Source organism: Odontomachus brunneus, unplaced genomic scaffold (genome assembly GCF_010583005.1).
Source record: "Odontomachus brunneus isolate Ranch 3 - 2012 unplaced genomic scaffold, Obru_v1 Obru_scaffold_018, whole genome shotgun sequence".
NCBI lineage: Eukaryota > Metazoa > Arthropoda > Insecta > Hymenoptera > Formicidae > Odontomachus > Odontomachus brunneus.
Genome location: NW_022639468.1, coordinates 1,262,836 through 1,274,855, shown reverse-complemented (window position 1 = coordinate 1,274,855; position 12,020 = coordinate 1,262,836). Strand labels below are relative to the sequence as shown.

Below are 12,020 nucleotides of genomic sequence, written 5' to 3'. Positions count from 1 at the left end.
CGCTTACATGACGGTGTAGACGTACATCCGTCTTTTAATACAGCAAGACATTATGCTCAGTTTGCCGAACTTGGCACACAAAAGAAATATTTAAAAACTGTATATTTACATACTAAAAAGATGAAACATGTTTTAATACTATGCGATTTCTGATATATTATGTAATTATAAATAATATATAACAAGCTTAATCACGTTCAATAACTATATATTGATATATCTTATCATATCAATTTTAGCTGCAACAATAAAATGTACAAATGTAAATTCAGATATTGTCAGAATTAATTCTAAAATAATAATTTATCACAATTTTACATTTAATCATTGCAGAAGTGAGCTTTTCGTAATACTTACTGCAATAGGAAGTAATTAGCTTCATTTTGCAATTATGCCAAAAGATAAAACACCTTAATATAAATATATGACGAACAAAACATTAGTAACAACGCTCGTTAATGTTTAAATTCAATGGAAAAATAATAATTTAACGAATATGTGCGACATAAATCGTGCTATTTTGTTGAATTTACGTGAATCGTTTGTTTCTTTTTATTGATAAGCAGATCTTCATGAACTTTTATGAACTTTATTAATTGACATTCTAAATATTAACTTTCACTATGGGCAACGTCTTTACCTCGTCATAGTATCATTCATTCAGTAACGATTCATTTATTTAAGTTTGAATGTGTCTTCTGTGTCATAAAAATTACATATTATAAATACCATCTTAAACTCCTATACTGTATTTTTTCCTTTAAAGTACGACTCCAAAATATCTCATTTAGTATTTTCACTATGTACCGACTGTAACATAGTAAATGTTGGCATCTACTGTACGCGCGTGTCTGTCCAATACCAAAGCGGCGAATCATGGTACATATGCACGACAGAGAGATAGATATAGCTGTAGGGGAGCAGCCCATGTTATTTCCAAGTCAGTCTACCGTCGTTGTTGGAGGCGGTCTCAGTCTTCGACTAACTTGGTGCTCGGTCTTGCTTCGGTTGCCGCGGTGAACTGTTGCCTCGTATTAATTGGCAGTTAACGATCGACATATTCGCACGATCCTTCAGTCACGGATAGCATTGTGATATTGTGCCTCTGGTGACAACGTGGTGAGTTTGACATAGATAGAAATTGACGGGAAATCTTCACTTGTGCGAGACAAAGACTGCCCGTAAGCGTCAATTTGTGAGTTCGCGTGTGCGCACTTCTTACAAATACTTTAATTTAAAAATAATTACCCGCGTAACCGCAAATTCTGATAGTTTTTAAACTTTTTATCAGTGAACACATGTGATCTGGAGATTTTGCCGTATCTTTTTAGAAGTTTGATGAATTTGACACATTTTCTTTATAGAAGTTTGGTACAACGACGCTCTTCGATTTACTTCGATTTGAATTCAGTAGGATTGTAGTAAAATTTATAAACCGTAGTAAAATTTATAGAAGCATGTAAAATTTGTATCAATTATTGAACGAATCGATAATACAAAATATATTGAGCGAATCGAAGGTCGAAGAGCTCTGCTCCTATTTACTAAATATAATGTGATTCAGAAAGTAAGCGTCCATGAGAAAACTTGTATGTGCTTCGTATCAGAAAAATTGATCAAATAACTAAGAAAATGCGATTATAGATAGAGAGGAAGAAATAATACAACGAACTATACAGAAAAAATATTATAGTAAAAATTACAACAAAATTTTGTAATCTTAGATCATATAGAATTTTGATCAAAAATATTCTTTGTTTAAAAATGTTATGCATGTTTGACTCTTTCTTACAAAATTATTGTAATTATTTAAAGAGGTATATACATATCTCAGTCTTAAAAATCAGCATATTTTATGAATTTTTTTGTACTTAACTAAAAACGATAGTATGTTCGGTTTTTAGGGCTTAAAGTACGAATCTCCTACTATATTTGATCAAATAACTAAGAAAGTGCGATCATAGATAGACAAGAAGAAATAATACTTTTATATATTTTACCTATTTTACATATTTTACATATTTTAAGAAATAATACTTTTACATATTTTTGTTTATTTATTTTTTGCAGTATACAGCCGTGTGTGCGCAAACGTCTTTAGCCCTTCCTGAAATTTTATCTTTGTTGGGTACGGAAAAATCTTCTGCATGCTTTATCTAAAACAAAAAAACCAAAATATTTTTAAAAGTTATAATATTTTACACATTCTATCGGATGGTATTTTAAAAATATTGATTTTTAACAAAATAACGGACTATTGAAACTTTGATATCAATTTCTCGGGTAAATTTTCATTCTATAACGTAAGAAAATTATAGAAAAAATAAAAATAAGCATCTCCGATAGAATGTGAAAAATTTAATGTAGAATAGGTAAGAAAAAAACCCCCGTTCAAATCGGTTACATGATTTTCGAGAAAAATCCATGCTCAGTTTGAGAAACATGGTTTCGAGAAAAACGCGTTTGAAGTTTTGCAATAAGTTTACATATAGATAATATTATTTTTTTCCAACTTACATATTATCGTCTATTTTTTATCCATAAAAAAGATCTTCAACAATAACGAAGTTATCCTCCAGTTAGTTTTTTTGAAGCCTTCGTACATGTCTCTAAAATATATGCCGCATATTGCGCGCGGATAATTACCTGAATCACGCGGTGGTTATTATGAAAAGTCGCATATTGTGACGTATTTCGATCAACTATAATGTCCATCGTGTGCATCATTTTTAATAGTGATGCTATTCCTTCATTGAATAAGCAAACTGCAATATTTGATCCAATTGTTACTATTTCAGCACTGCTTCTAGTCGTTTTTTGGGCCACTCTCCAGATCAAATTATTCAAACTTTTGTTTGAATTTTGAATGAATCCGCTAAGATAATATTTCAGCAATTCTTCTTTTGAAAGATCATTGTAAATCGGACAAATCGCCTTCAAAACATCAGAAGGAAAGATGTTAAAACTTTGCATATAGTTTTTCAAAGTGTCGTTAGCTTTTGCTTGTTGCCACTCGCACCAAGAATCGATGCCTTTGGGACAAAGTTCATGGTGTAGTTCTTCTGTTGTCAAACTGTAATGATTAAATGTTGCCCAAATTGCATTTCGCATCTTTTTCAACGGAATAATGATTCCTGCGAATTGCAAGACCGTAATATAGATGAGTTTGTCGACCATTTTCGTAGTTAATTTGTTCTTTCCACAGATGCCTTTAGTTTTTCGAGACTTTAAATATCACGCTAGGATCGATAACGAACAATAGAAAGAATATTTAAGACTTTTTAAAACCGACAGCATTTCAAACTGAATGCCGCTCAAACGAAGGCCTAGCGTAAGCTGCCTAAAGCGTTGTATCTTCTATAATTTACAGAATTTCGAAAAACAGTTTTACTGACACATTCTAGACACATCAACTTTTTAAAATATGAAAAAAATCAATTTTTTTACCCAAAATATGTATATACCACTTAAAATGTTTTTTATATCATATATACATCGTCGAATTTCTATAGTAATTTATATTACATTTATACTATTTCTATAGTAATTTATACTACATGTCAGTATATAGCTCAACTTTTACGAAAAAATTGTAAAATAAAATATAATCTTAATGTAATTTTTCATACTATATTTTCTCTGTATATATAAAGAAACCATGAAAACGATAAAAACTATAAAAATAATATAGTTTACATGCATTTATAATATTCTAGATTTTTCAACTTTATATACTTTTTCAATCTCGTGAATTCATGACTTTTTATCTATGTTGTCTTTCTATCACTTTGTTTAGTTTCAAAGTACGAAGATAATGAACATATCTCTTTAATTTGTGGAATTTAGTGCATTGAATACATTGATGACTTAGTCATATTTCATGAAAAAAAGAAAAAAATAAATGACATAAACGGGCATGATTAAAATGTAATTTGTCAAGTGACTGACAAATACAAATCAACATACAGATTAAATCTCGAAAACGTTTAAGCTGAGTCTTCTGCAAAATATCAAATACAATATAACAGACAGTCACAACACAGTCTTAACACTTTGACGCTTTGACTGCACTCATATAACAAAAATTTTAAATTAGCATCAATAAATGTCATAAATCTCACAAATCTTATAAATCTCATAAGAGCTCATAAATCCGCACATCCGCTGTACACGACTCTTGTAATGTTACAATTACAAATTATTATTATCGAAAAATATTTCTTCACAATGCGACAACCGTTGGCAGACTAAAGTCATGTATACGTAACGGCGGTTGTCAAAGTGTTAATTTTTTTTTTAATACAATAACGCTGTTATAAAAATTCGAATAAACTTCCCGAAAATAGCGAACTGAAAGTAAAGAATAAGCGAGTGAAGCGGAAGCAAAGAGCAAACGAGTAAACTGTAATGTGAGAATTCATTGTATTCGAAATGCTATAGTAAACAAAAGAATCAAACTCTTCGCGGTTATGCATGACTAATGGAAACCGAGTGAACAAAGGTAAATTATTTGACGCAAGATAGACAACATAGGCCATGTAATTGCAACTTCCGTTCAAACTTAGAAAACTTTATTCCGCGCAGAATCAATCGTAGCTATTTATAAGGCTCTTTCGTCAAAACCAACATCAGACCAATAAAATATCTAGCTCGGCGGTCTAGATTAATCATAAATTGCTCAAAATCGATAAACTCCTTAACTCCCAAAAACACATTTAGAATTATTTAACCATAATAATGACCATAAACTAACATCAAACGATCGATCGAACATGTCAGTCTAAAGTTCCACACAGAATTACGGGATACGCATGCGTATAACCTGTTTCATCGTCATTCACCTTGAATCGTCCATTCTCTATGTGGTCTATCGTGTAAATCGCATTATTCTATTATAGGAATTCTCACTCCAGGCCGATATTTCCAACTCAATAACGTACGAGGTGAATTTCTTTTCCGATCTATAAAAGAAAAGCGTCGTCGAATCGCATTATTGTTTATCAATCTGTCTGTATAGATACCGAAAGATATTTTTAACTGTTTGTTTTTTCCTCGTTCCACACATACTGTGTCGTGATAACACGATGTGTATTTGGTTCCAGCTACCTCGTGTGTTACTTCTCCGTCGATGCTGAACAATCCGTTGCACCACGAAGGAGTATATCGGATAATGACAGTGGTGAATTGAATCTAAATTGTTCTTGGAATCTCAGTCGGAATCATCATGGAGCTTATCCCGGAAAACAATGCGAAGGGAATCAACGAAGGTGTAAAAAATGACTTAAAAAATGACGATCCCATACGAATGTCGCATTTATCGAAAATGGCCGCGGTGGATATAGAGTTCAATGATCTGATGTATTCGGTCCCAGGCTCCCGAAAAGGTAACTTCATTGGGAAAAAAGTGTTTGAGTTAGTGAGACTTGGCTTGAATGAACAAAACTCGTTCGAGCGAACTCAGTGCAGTCACAAATTGTGACGTCATGCGCATGTAAATATCAATGTGTTAATAGACGTTAATGCACATAAATGCAAATATCCGTAAGCCGGTTTTCAAATAAAATCTTATGAATTCTTAATGAAATCTTAAATGTATTCTTACACGCAAAAAAAATTTCAGTTGGTGCAACCAAATAGGAACCAACTGAAAATTAGGTGATCAGAAACGATATCTCTGTTATGAAAACTAATATTTCTGTTGTCGCAATCGAAAATATTCGTCTGAACATTCAAGGATATTAGAACTCGATTGAGACAACTGAGAACAATTGTCTATACAGAAGTCTCATAAAGGAATTTTTTTGTTCCTACAGTCGAATTTTCGTCTGATCCCTGAGCAACCGAAAATTCGGTTGCACCAACAGAATTCAACAGAAATCTGCGTTAAAGAGTAAAATGTAATCAAGAAAAACGGAAATATGCCGTACCACATCGCATTTGAATAATAACACGATTGTGTTTTCGCACAAAGTTATTCTGTCAATAGATAATGCTGGTATAAACCGTTAGTGAGATGGAACATTGCAATCAATGTACCAATCAATGTACCATCCAGCAAACAGTATGATGATATCATGTTATTTATTTTCAATAAAGGTATGTTAATTACAGGGTATTGGTGCGCATCGGGCATTTATCGATACAAACATTTCGACGTACTGAATAATATGCTCCGCTCGAATCAAAGTGCCCGACGATGTTCTCGCGCGCGTTCTCCTTCAGTAAAACTTCCGGCATACAGTATCGACAAACGGGTTTCTTCGTACATCTTTCACGCAAATTACCCTATTATTCTACGCTGTAATTTTCAATAGAATTATTCAAAAGCATGACTTATTAACTGCTATTTTTGTGACTCGTCTATTTTGTTCAATATTTTAATAAATTTGACACGATATACGCAATTACAGTTTCTGATTATATGTAAAATAATCACGTTAAATCAGTTTTAAAGAAGGTAAAATAAATAATATGTGACGCGGGGTTTAATATATCAGCCTAATAACGGATAACTATGAGTACTACACGGAAAAAAAAATTTTGATTGAATTAACCAAATATCTGGTCGAATATGAACAATCCAGAAATTCCGACTGAAGTAACCCGAATTCTATTTAAGTTATCTGGTTAAATAACCAGACATGTTTGGTTAGTCTATCAAAAATCTTGTTAACTTAAACAGAATTCGGGTTACTTCAATCGGAATTTCTGGATCGTTCATATTCGACCAGATGTTTGGTTAATTCAATCAAATCTTTTTTTTCTAGTTGTAGTTTAATAATATATTTGTTCTATATTGAATGAATATTTCGTACAATATATTTGCAATTTACATTACGAGTGTAGAATTAGTTTCTTTTTTCTGTTTTTCTTCTAGTCAATAATAATGTTCGTTCACGTGCTATTGAAATGATTTACAATTTGCCAACGAAAAAAGAAAAATCGATCCTCGTTTCAAATGCTATTAGATCGTATTAAGAGCAATTTTGCGTGCTACATTGAAGAATTGGAATAATTCGAACGATTTATGCAGATGCTAGAATAAGGGAAAAAGATCTACTGCGCATTGCTTTCATTATACTCGTTACATTGAAATTTCAGATGTCAAATATGAGTCACTATCATGTTAAAAATATTTTAAAACCTCAGATCTTCGTCAATTTTGTGCACTTAAGCTTCACTATTCGCGATTGTACACTTAGTACATAATAGAAATTATAATAAGCCAATTATAATATGCCGTATGTATGGGAACTATTTGAAAATCGTTTAACGCTAATGTATCGCGATAAACATTTACGTTGACTAATGACAACGTCGCGGACATTATCATATAAGGATAATTCATAAGGGTAATTCATAAGATCCTTGAGACAATCAGAGTCATTTCAGTGACGTACGTGGACGAATATTATCTTTGATCAAAAGAAAAAGTAGAAAAAAAGAAATTAATTCTATATTCGTCATTTACATTGCAAATTTATTGTAAATTGTATGAAATATCATCGCTTTTGATTACAAAATGTTAACATAAATATTGAATGACCAAATATCAAGGTCCATAATATTTGTTACGCTATAATTACGCTTATTTTGGAGGATAATAATCCTGATAACTTGCGAACGTTGTATGAGATTCGTGAAAGAAGCTTTCTGTGTTATAGAAAAAGATAAATAATGATTATTCCATATGTGAGATCTTGCAACAGTACAAATTTCAATTGTCGATCGATCGAATGACATTATCGTGTAATGTAATCTGTCAGAATTTAACATAATACAGAAATTGTAAACATTATATCGTAGTTTCTCACTTGAAATATGAACTATCGATTTCAGCACTCATATACGACATTAAAAAATCATTATCACCGTTTAAAATAGAAATATAGATAATTATGCATTTTAAGGAACACCTCGCCGTTCTATCTAATGCAATATTCTAAACCGTACATGATAAATTTGGTTAGGGTTAATTATTTGGGGAGGAGGTGCGGGGGGAGCCCCTCCCCCACGCATACACGTGTATTTTGTGGAATATACGTGTACTATATAAAATAATCGATTGCAATTGGTCAATTTGCTTAGTGCAAAAGTTTTGCTGCTTACATTTTTCTATATGCTTCTAGCCTAACAGTTATATTCTGTTATATACATATATATTTGTTAAATTTCATAAATATTGAATTCCATTTGGCATCTCGCACAATCTTAATGGATATTTCAGTTGATTCACATCGATTTCAAAGTTTGTTTCCACATATGTTTCCTAGTGATGACTAAAATATTCAAGTCGTAACATCGATATAAATTTAACGACAATAAATTACCGCTCATATCGACAGCTTTAACAATTTTCAGAATCTCAGTGAGTGTTTTAACCTTGATGTTGTTTTGATATATATAATTAAATACATAAAAATCCAATTATTTGTCTTGAATAATGCCACAGCTAATGGGAAGTGAATAATTCAATCATAAATAGAGAATAGGCAATCTGCATTACTAATCGGATGGTAAAATTATATCGCGGCAGAATTTCATTCGTCTTAACATCCGAATTAGTAGAAAAAAATCTTCGCGCAAATGGATAGTTTTCTTGTATTCACACGCAACAGCGTCATGTTCAGACATAAAAATATCGTACATTTAAGATGCAGTTTTCCCCGAGAAATATCCGTACAATTGTCAACGACCTTTCGCAATCTGTAACAATGTACTTTAGAAGGCATAAAATCGTGCGTATGATTGAACTGTTCTCCGCATTATAAATGATACGTGTAACTTATGGAAGTGAAACATTTATTAACGTTCTAAAACTCTTAATACATTCAACACTTCATTTCTTGCTGCTTCCTGCTAGGCGTTACGCTAGGTAAAATGCATACTATTAACAAATGCGTACTTGGTGATGCTAATTTAATTACTACATAATACTAATACACACATACTAATTTAATTTAATTATTACATTACTACATCTTGTTCTTATTACCGAAGTAGAAAAAAATATGAGAACACGTATGTCAGGGCTCGGAACAGTTTGCCAGTTTCGGCCGATTCTTGGGAGCTACGCCTTCTATCTCTATCTTGCCGCGTGGTGGGCCACAAAAGTAACGGTCGCGGCCAGTCGCGACTTCAAGCTTGGAAGTTCGACCTTCACTTTTGAGGCTCACTCGCGGCAAGGGAAGATAGAAGGCGTAGCTCCCGAGAATCGGTCGAAATTGGCAAACTGTTCCGAGCCCTGACATATGTAATGTACAGTTATCGTTTCTTTTCGTTAGCATCTAGATTGCAATGCTATGCAAAGATGCAATGATATGCAATGCTATGCAAAGAAATAAATACGAGTTTATTATGCAATGTTTTTGGTGAAATATCAAGGTCTATATTAACATCTCGATCGTTCTTGTTAATACTGTTTAAAATATTTTTTAATATATTAAGGTAACTAACTCTAATAACGAGGCTATAATACTTTTTAAATTATAAGCGATTGAAGTTGACCAATTATACTGGCTAAAATACGCGCGCTCAGGTACGGTACAACACATAATGGTACAGATACATGCACATGTCGTCCCTTTTCCAAATATTGATACGGAAGTTCTATACATACAATAATATATGTAATAATAATCTGCCTTTTCTATCATTTAAATAAACATATCGCAAATAACAATTTTGTCAAAATGTTATGAATAAAATATCACGCAATATATTTATAAAAATCAGTAAACTGTCACACATTTGACGTTTCTTGCAGGGATTTACAACTAATTTCATATCTTATGCAAATTCTTATTTACGTGCATGCACCTGTATCATTATATGTTGTACTGTACCTGAGCGCGCGTACTTTAGCCAGTATAATTGGTCAACTTTAATCGTTTATAATTTGAAAAGTATTATAGTCTCGATATTTTTGCATTAGGATTTTTACCTCAGGAATCCGTCCTTAAGAGATAATGTGGTAGTAGTGGGAGCCTATATATGTCCGATAGTACTATTGCGACAAATCAAGTTTATAAGATTGTGTTATTCGCAATATTGTTATATATATTTTTTTAGATGTCTCAATTTGACCATATTTGAACTAGATTTGAATCCACTAGAAAGTCGAAACTAGAACTTGATAAGCAAGCGTAACAAAGTTATAAACATTTATGTGTGACTATACATTGCGCAAGCAAATTAACCTCAGCAAACTATCTATCTATGATACAGTACTTGAATAATTAATAGCAATTAATAGCGTATTTTCGGCCTAACGATTACTAATCATGTTGTACGAATGCAAGACGTCATTTAATTCACTTAATTTACAGGATCAAACTTGATTCTGAGAGGGATCAGCGGGCAATTCAAATCGGGTGAATTGACGGCAATACTAGGTCCTTCCGGTGCCGGGAAGTCAACGCTCTTGAACATCCTCGCGGGTTACAAGTGAGTTAAATGATTATATCATGATGTATCTAACTGAATTGATTAATCGTATTACAACTCTCTCAGCCAATTTTTTTCTATATAATTAATAGACAACTTTTAAACAAGTATTTGAGTATAAATTTATAACTGCTTAAGGATGATTTGTTTATTATGATTTATATATATCGTGCCATTACATTAATTACGTCGATTTATATATCCTTAACCTTATTATCATAGTGTTTAAGTGCTGTATAGTGTTCAAGGATGCATAATGTACATGACACGCTTAAAGAGTGTAGCATAAACAATGAAGAACAGCAACCTCGACCATTAACCTATGACACAGCTGTTGAATAATTAATATCAACCGGATTAACATGAGCGTGTAGCTGACGCAAAATTTAAGAACTACCAATAATGAAATATTGCGGTGCAAAAAGTGTTTCGTTACGCAGCATTGGATAATAATTTAATTGAAAAGTTGTAATTATAATATATTTGTAGATACACGGACATAAATGGCTCTATAAATATTAATGGACAACTGCGAGACATTCAGGAATTTAAAAAGATGTCATGCTATATCATGCAAGAAAATCTTGTGCAACCAAACCTTACGGTTTCAGAAGCAATGATGTTCGCGGCCGACTTGAAGCTTGGAAAAAGAAAATCTCGATTCGAGAAAATTGCTGTCGTGAGTATACTGATGATTCACAGAGCTAATAATCCACAATTACGTAATGTTTTTTTTCCTTTTTTTTACTTAATTTCTGCAGAATTACGTCTTGGCTAGAAAACTTTAATTCATGAAGAAAAATAATTTTGCTTTTTTAGCAAAATCATCGTTGCATATTCGTAATAACATAAAAAAAATTTAGTTAACGTAACTAATTTTACAAATCATTTGTTTTCAGAACCGAAGTAGTTTCGTTGCCAGGATAGAAAAAAATTGTTGAGTATATTTGTCCTAAGAATCACGTTAATTTGCTATTAATGCAAAATAATGTATTCTTAGCAAATTTATTTGCTATTGGAGCAAAACTGCAACTGTTTATATAAGTCCATCATGGTTCTTATAGCAAAATAATTTGTAGATTCAGCAAATTATATCCAGCAAATAGTAATTAGTACTCTTAGCAAATCTTTTTGTTGTCCATATAATAACGAAAGAATTTTGCTAGACCAGCAAAAAATCTGCTGGGTCAGCAAATTATTTTTCTCCATGTTCTCAATAAAATGATTAAATCGATAGTCTTGGAATATTCTGCGCGTTTAATTGCGCTACCACGTGTCTAAAACTACGAAGATAATACTGTGAAAATGTATGATAAAGAAATTGTTTGAAAGACAGACTGATAACGTGTTTCAATATAATAAGTAAGAAAGTTAGTAAATCGCAAATGGTACACGGAGAAAAACAATTTACTGGCCCAGCAAATTTTCTGCTGGTCTTTTCGTTATTATATGGACAGCAAAAAGATTTGCTAAGAATAATAATCACTATTTGCTGGATATAATTTGCTGAATCTACAAATTATTTTGCTATAAAAATTATAATGGATTTATATAAACAGTTACAGTTTTGCTCT

General features: G+C 32.1%; 2 protein-coding genes across 9 annotated transcripts in view; one reads left to right on the top strand and one right to left on the bottom strand.

Annotated features, from left to right (window-relative positions):
- The window catches only part of LOC116841785 (UBX domain-containing protein 1), a 62,500-nt gene that overhangs the window by 38,470 nt on the left and 12,010 nt on the right, over nt 1-12,020 (bottom strand). Inside the window, exon 8 of one of the 3 annotated variants that reach the window (XM_032810149.1) lies at nt 1,977-2,156. The exons of the other annotated variants lie outside the window; for them this stretch is intronic. The gene's annotated coding sequence lies outside the window, so the exon portion shown is untranslated. Of the gene's footprint in view, nt 1-1,976; nt 2,157-12,020 lie in introns of those variants that run through there. 3 annotated transcript variants of the gene reach the window in all.
- The window catches only part of LOC116841784 (ATP-binding cassette sub-family G member 1), a 17,724-nt gene continuing 6,641 nt past the window's right edge, over nt 938-12,020 (top strand). The window contains exons 1-5 of one of the 6 annotated variants that reach the window (XM_032810142.1): nt 938-1,119; nt 2,071-2,128; nt 5,103-5,384; nt 10,329-10,446; nt 10,936-11,125. In XM_032810142.1, coding sequence (XP_032666033.1) covers nt 5,225-5,384; nt 10,329-10,446; nt 10,936-11,125 — 468 coding nt within the window. In that variant the 5' untranslated portion in view covers nt 938-1,119; nt 2,071-2,128; nt 5,103-5,224. Of the gene's footprint in view, nt 1,196-2,070; nt 2,129-3,684; nt 5,385-10,328; nt 10,447-10,935; nt 11,126-12,020 lie in introns of those variants that run through there. The other 5 variants (XM_032810140.1, XM_032810143.1, XM_032810145.1 and 2 more) reach the window with 5 other exon arrangements.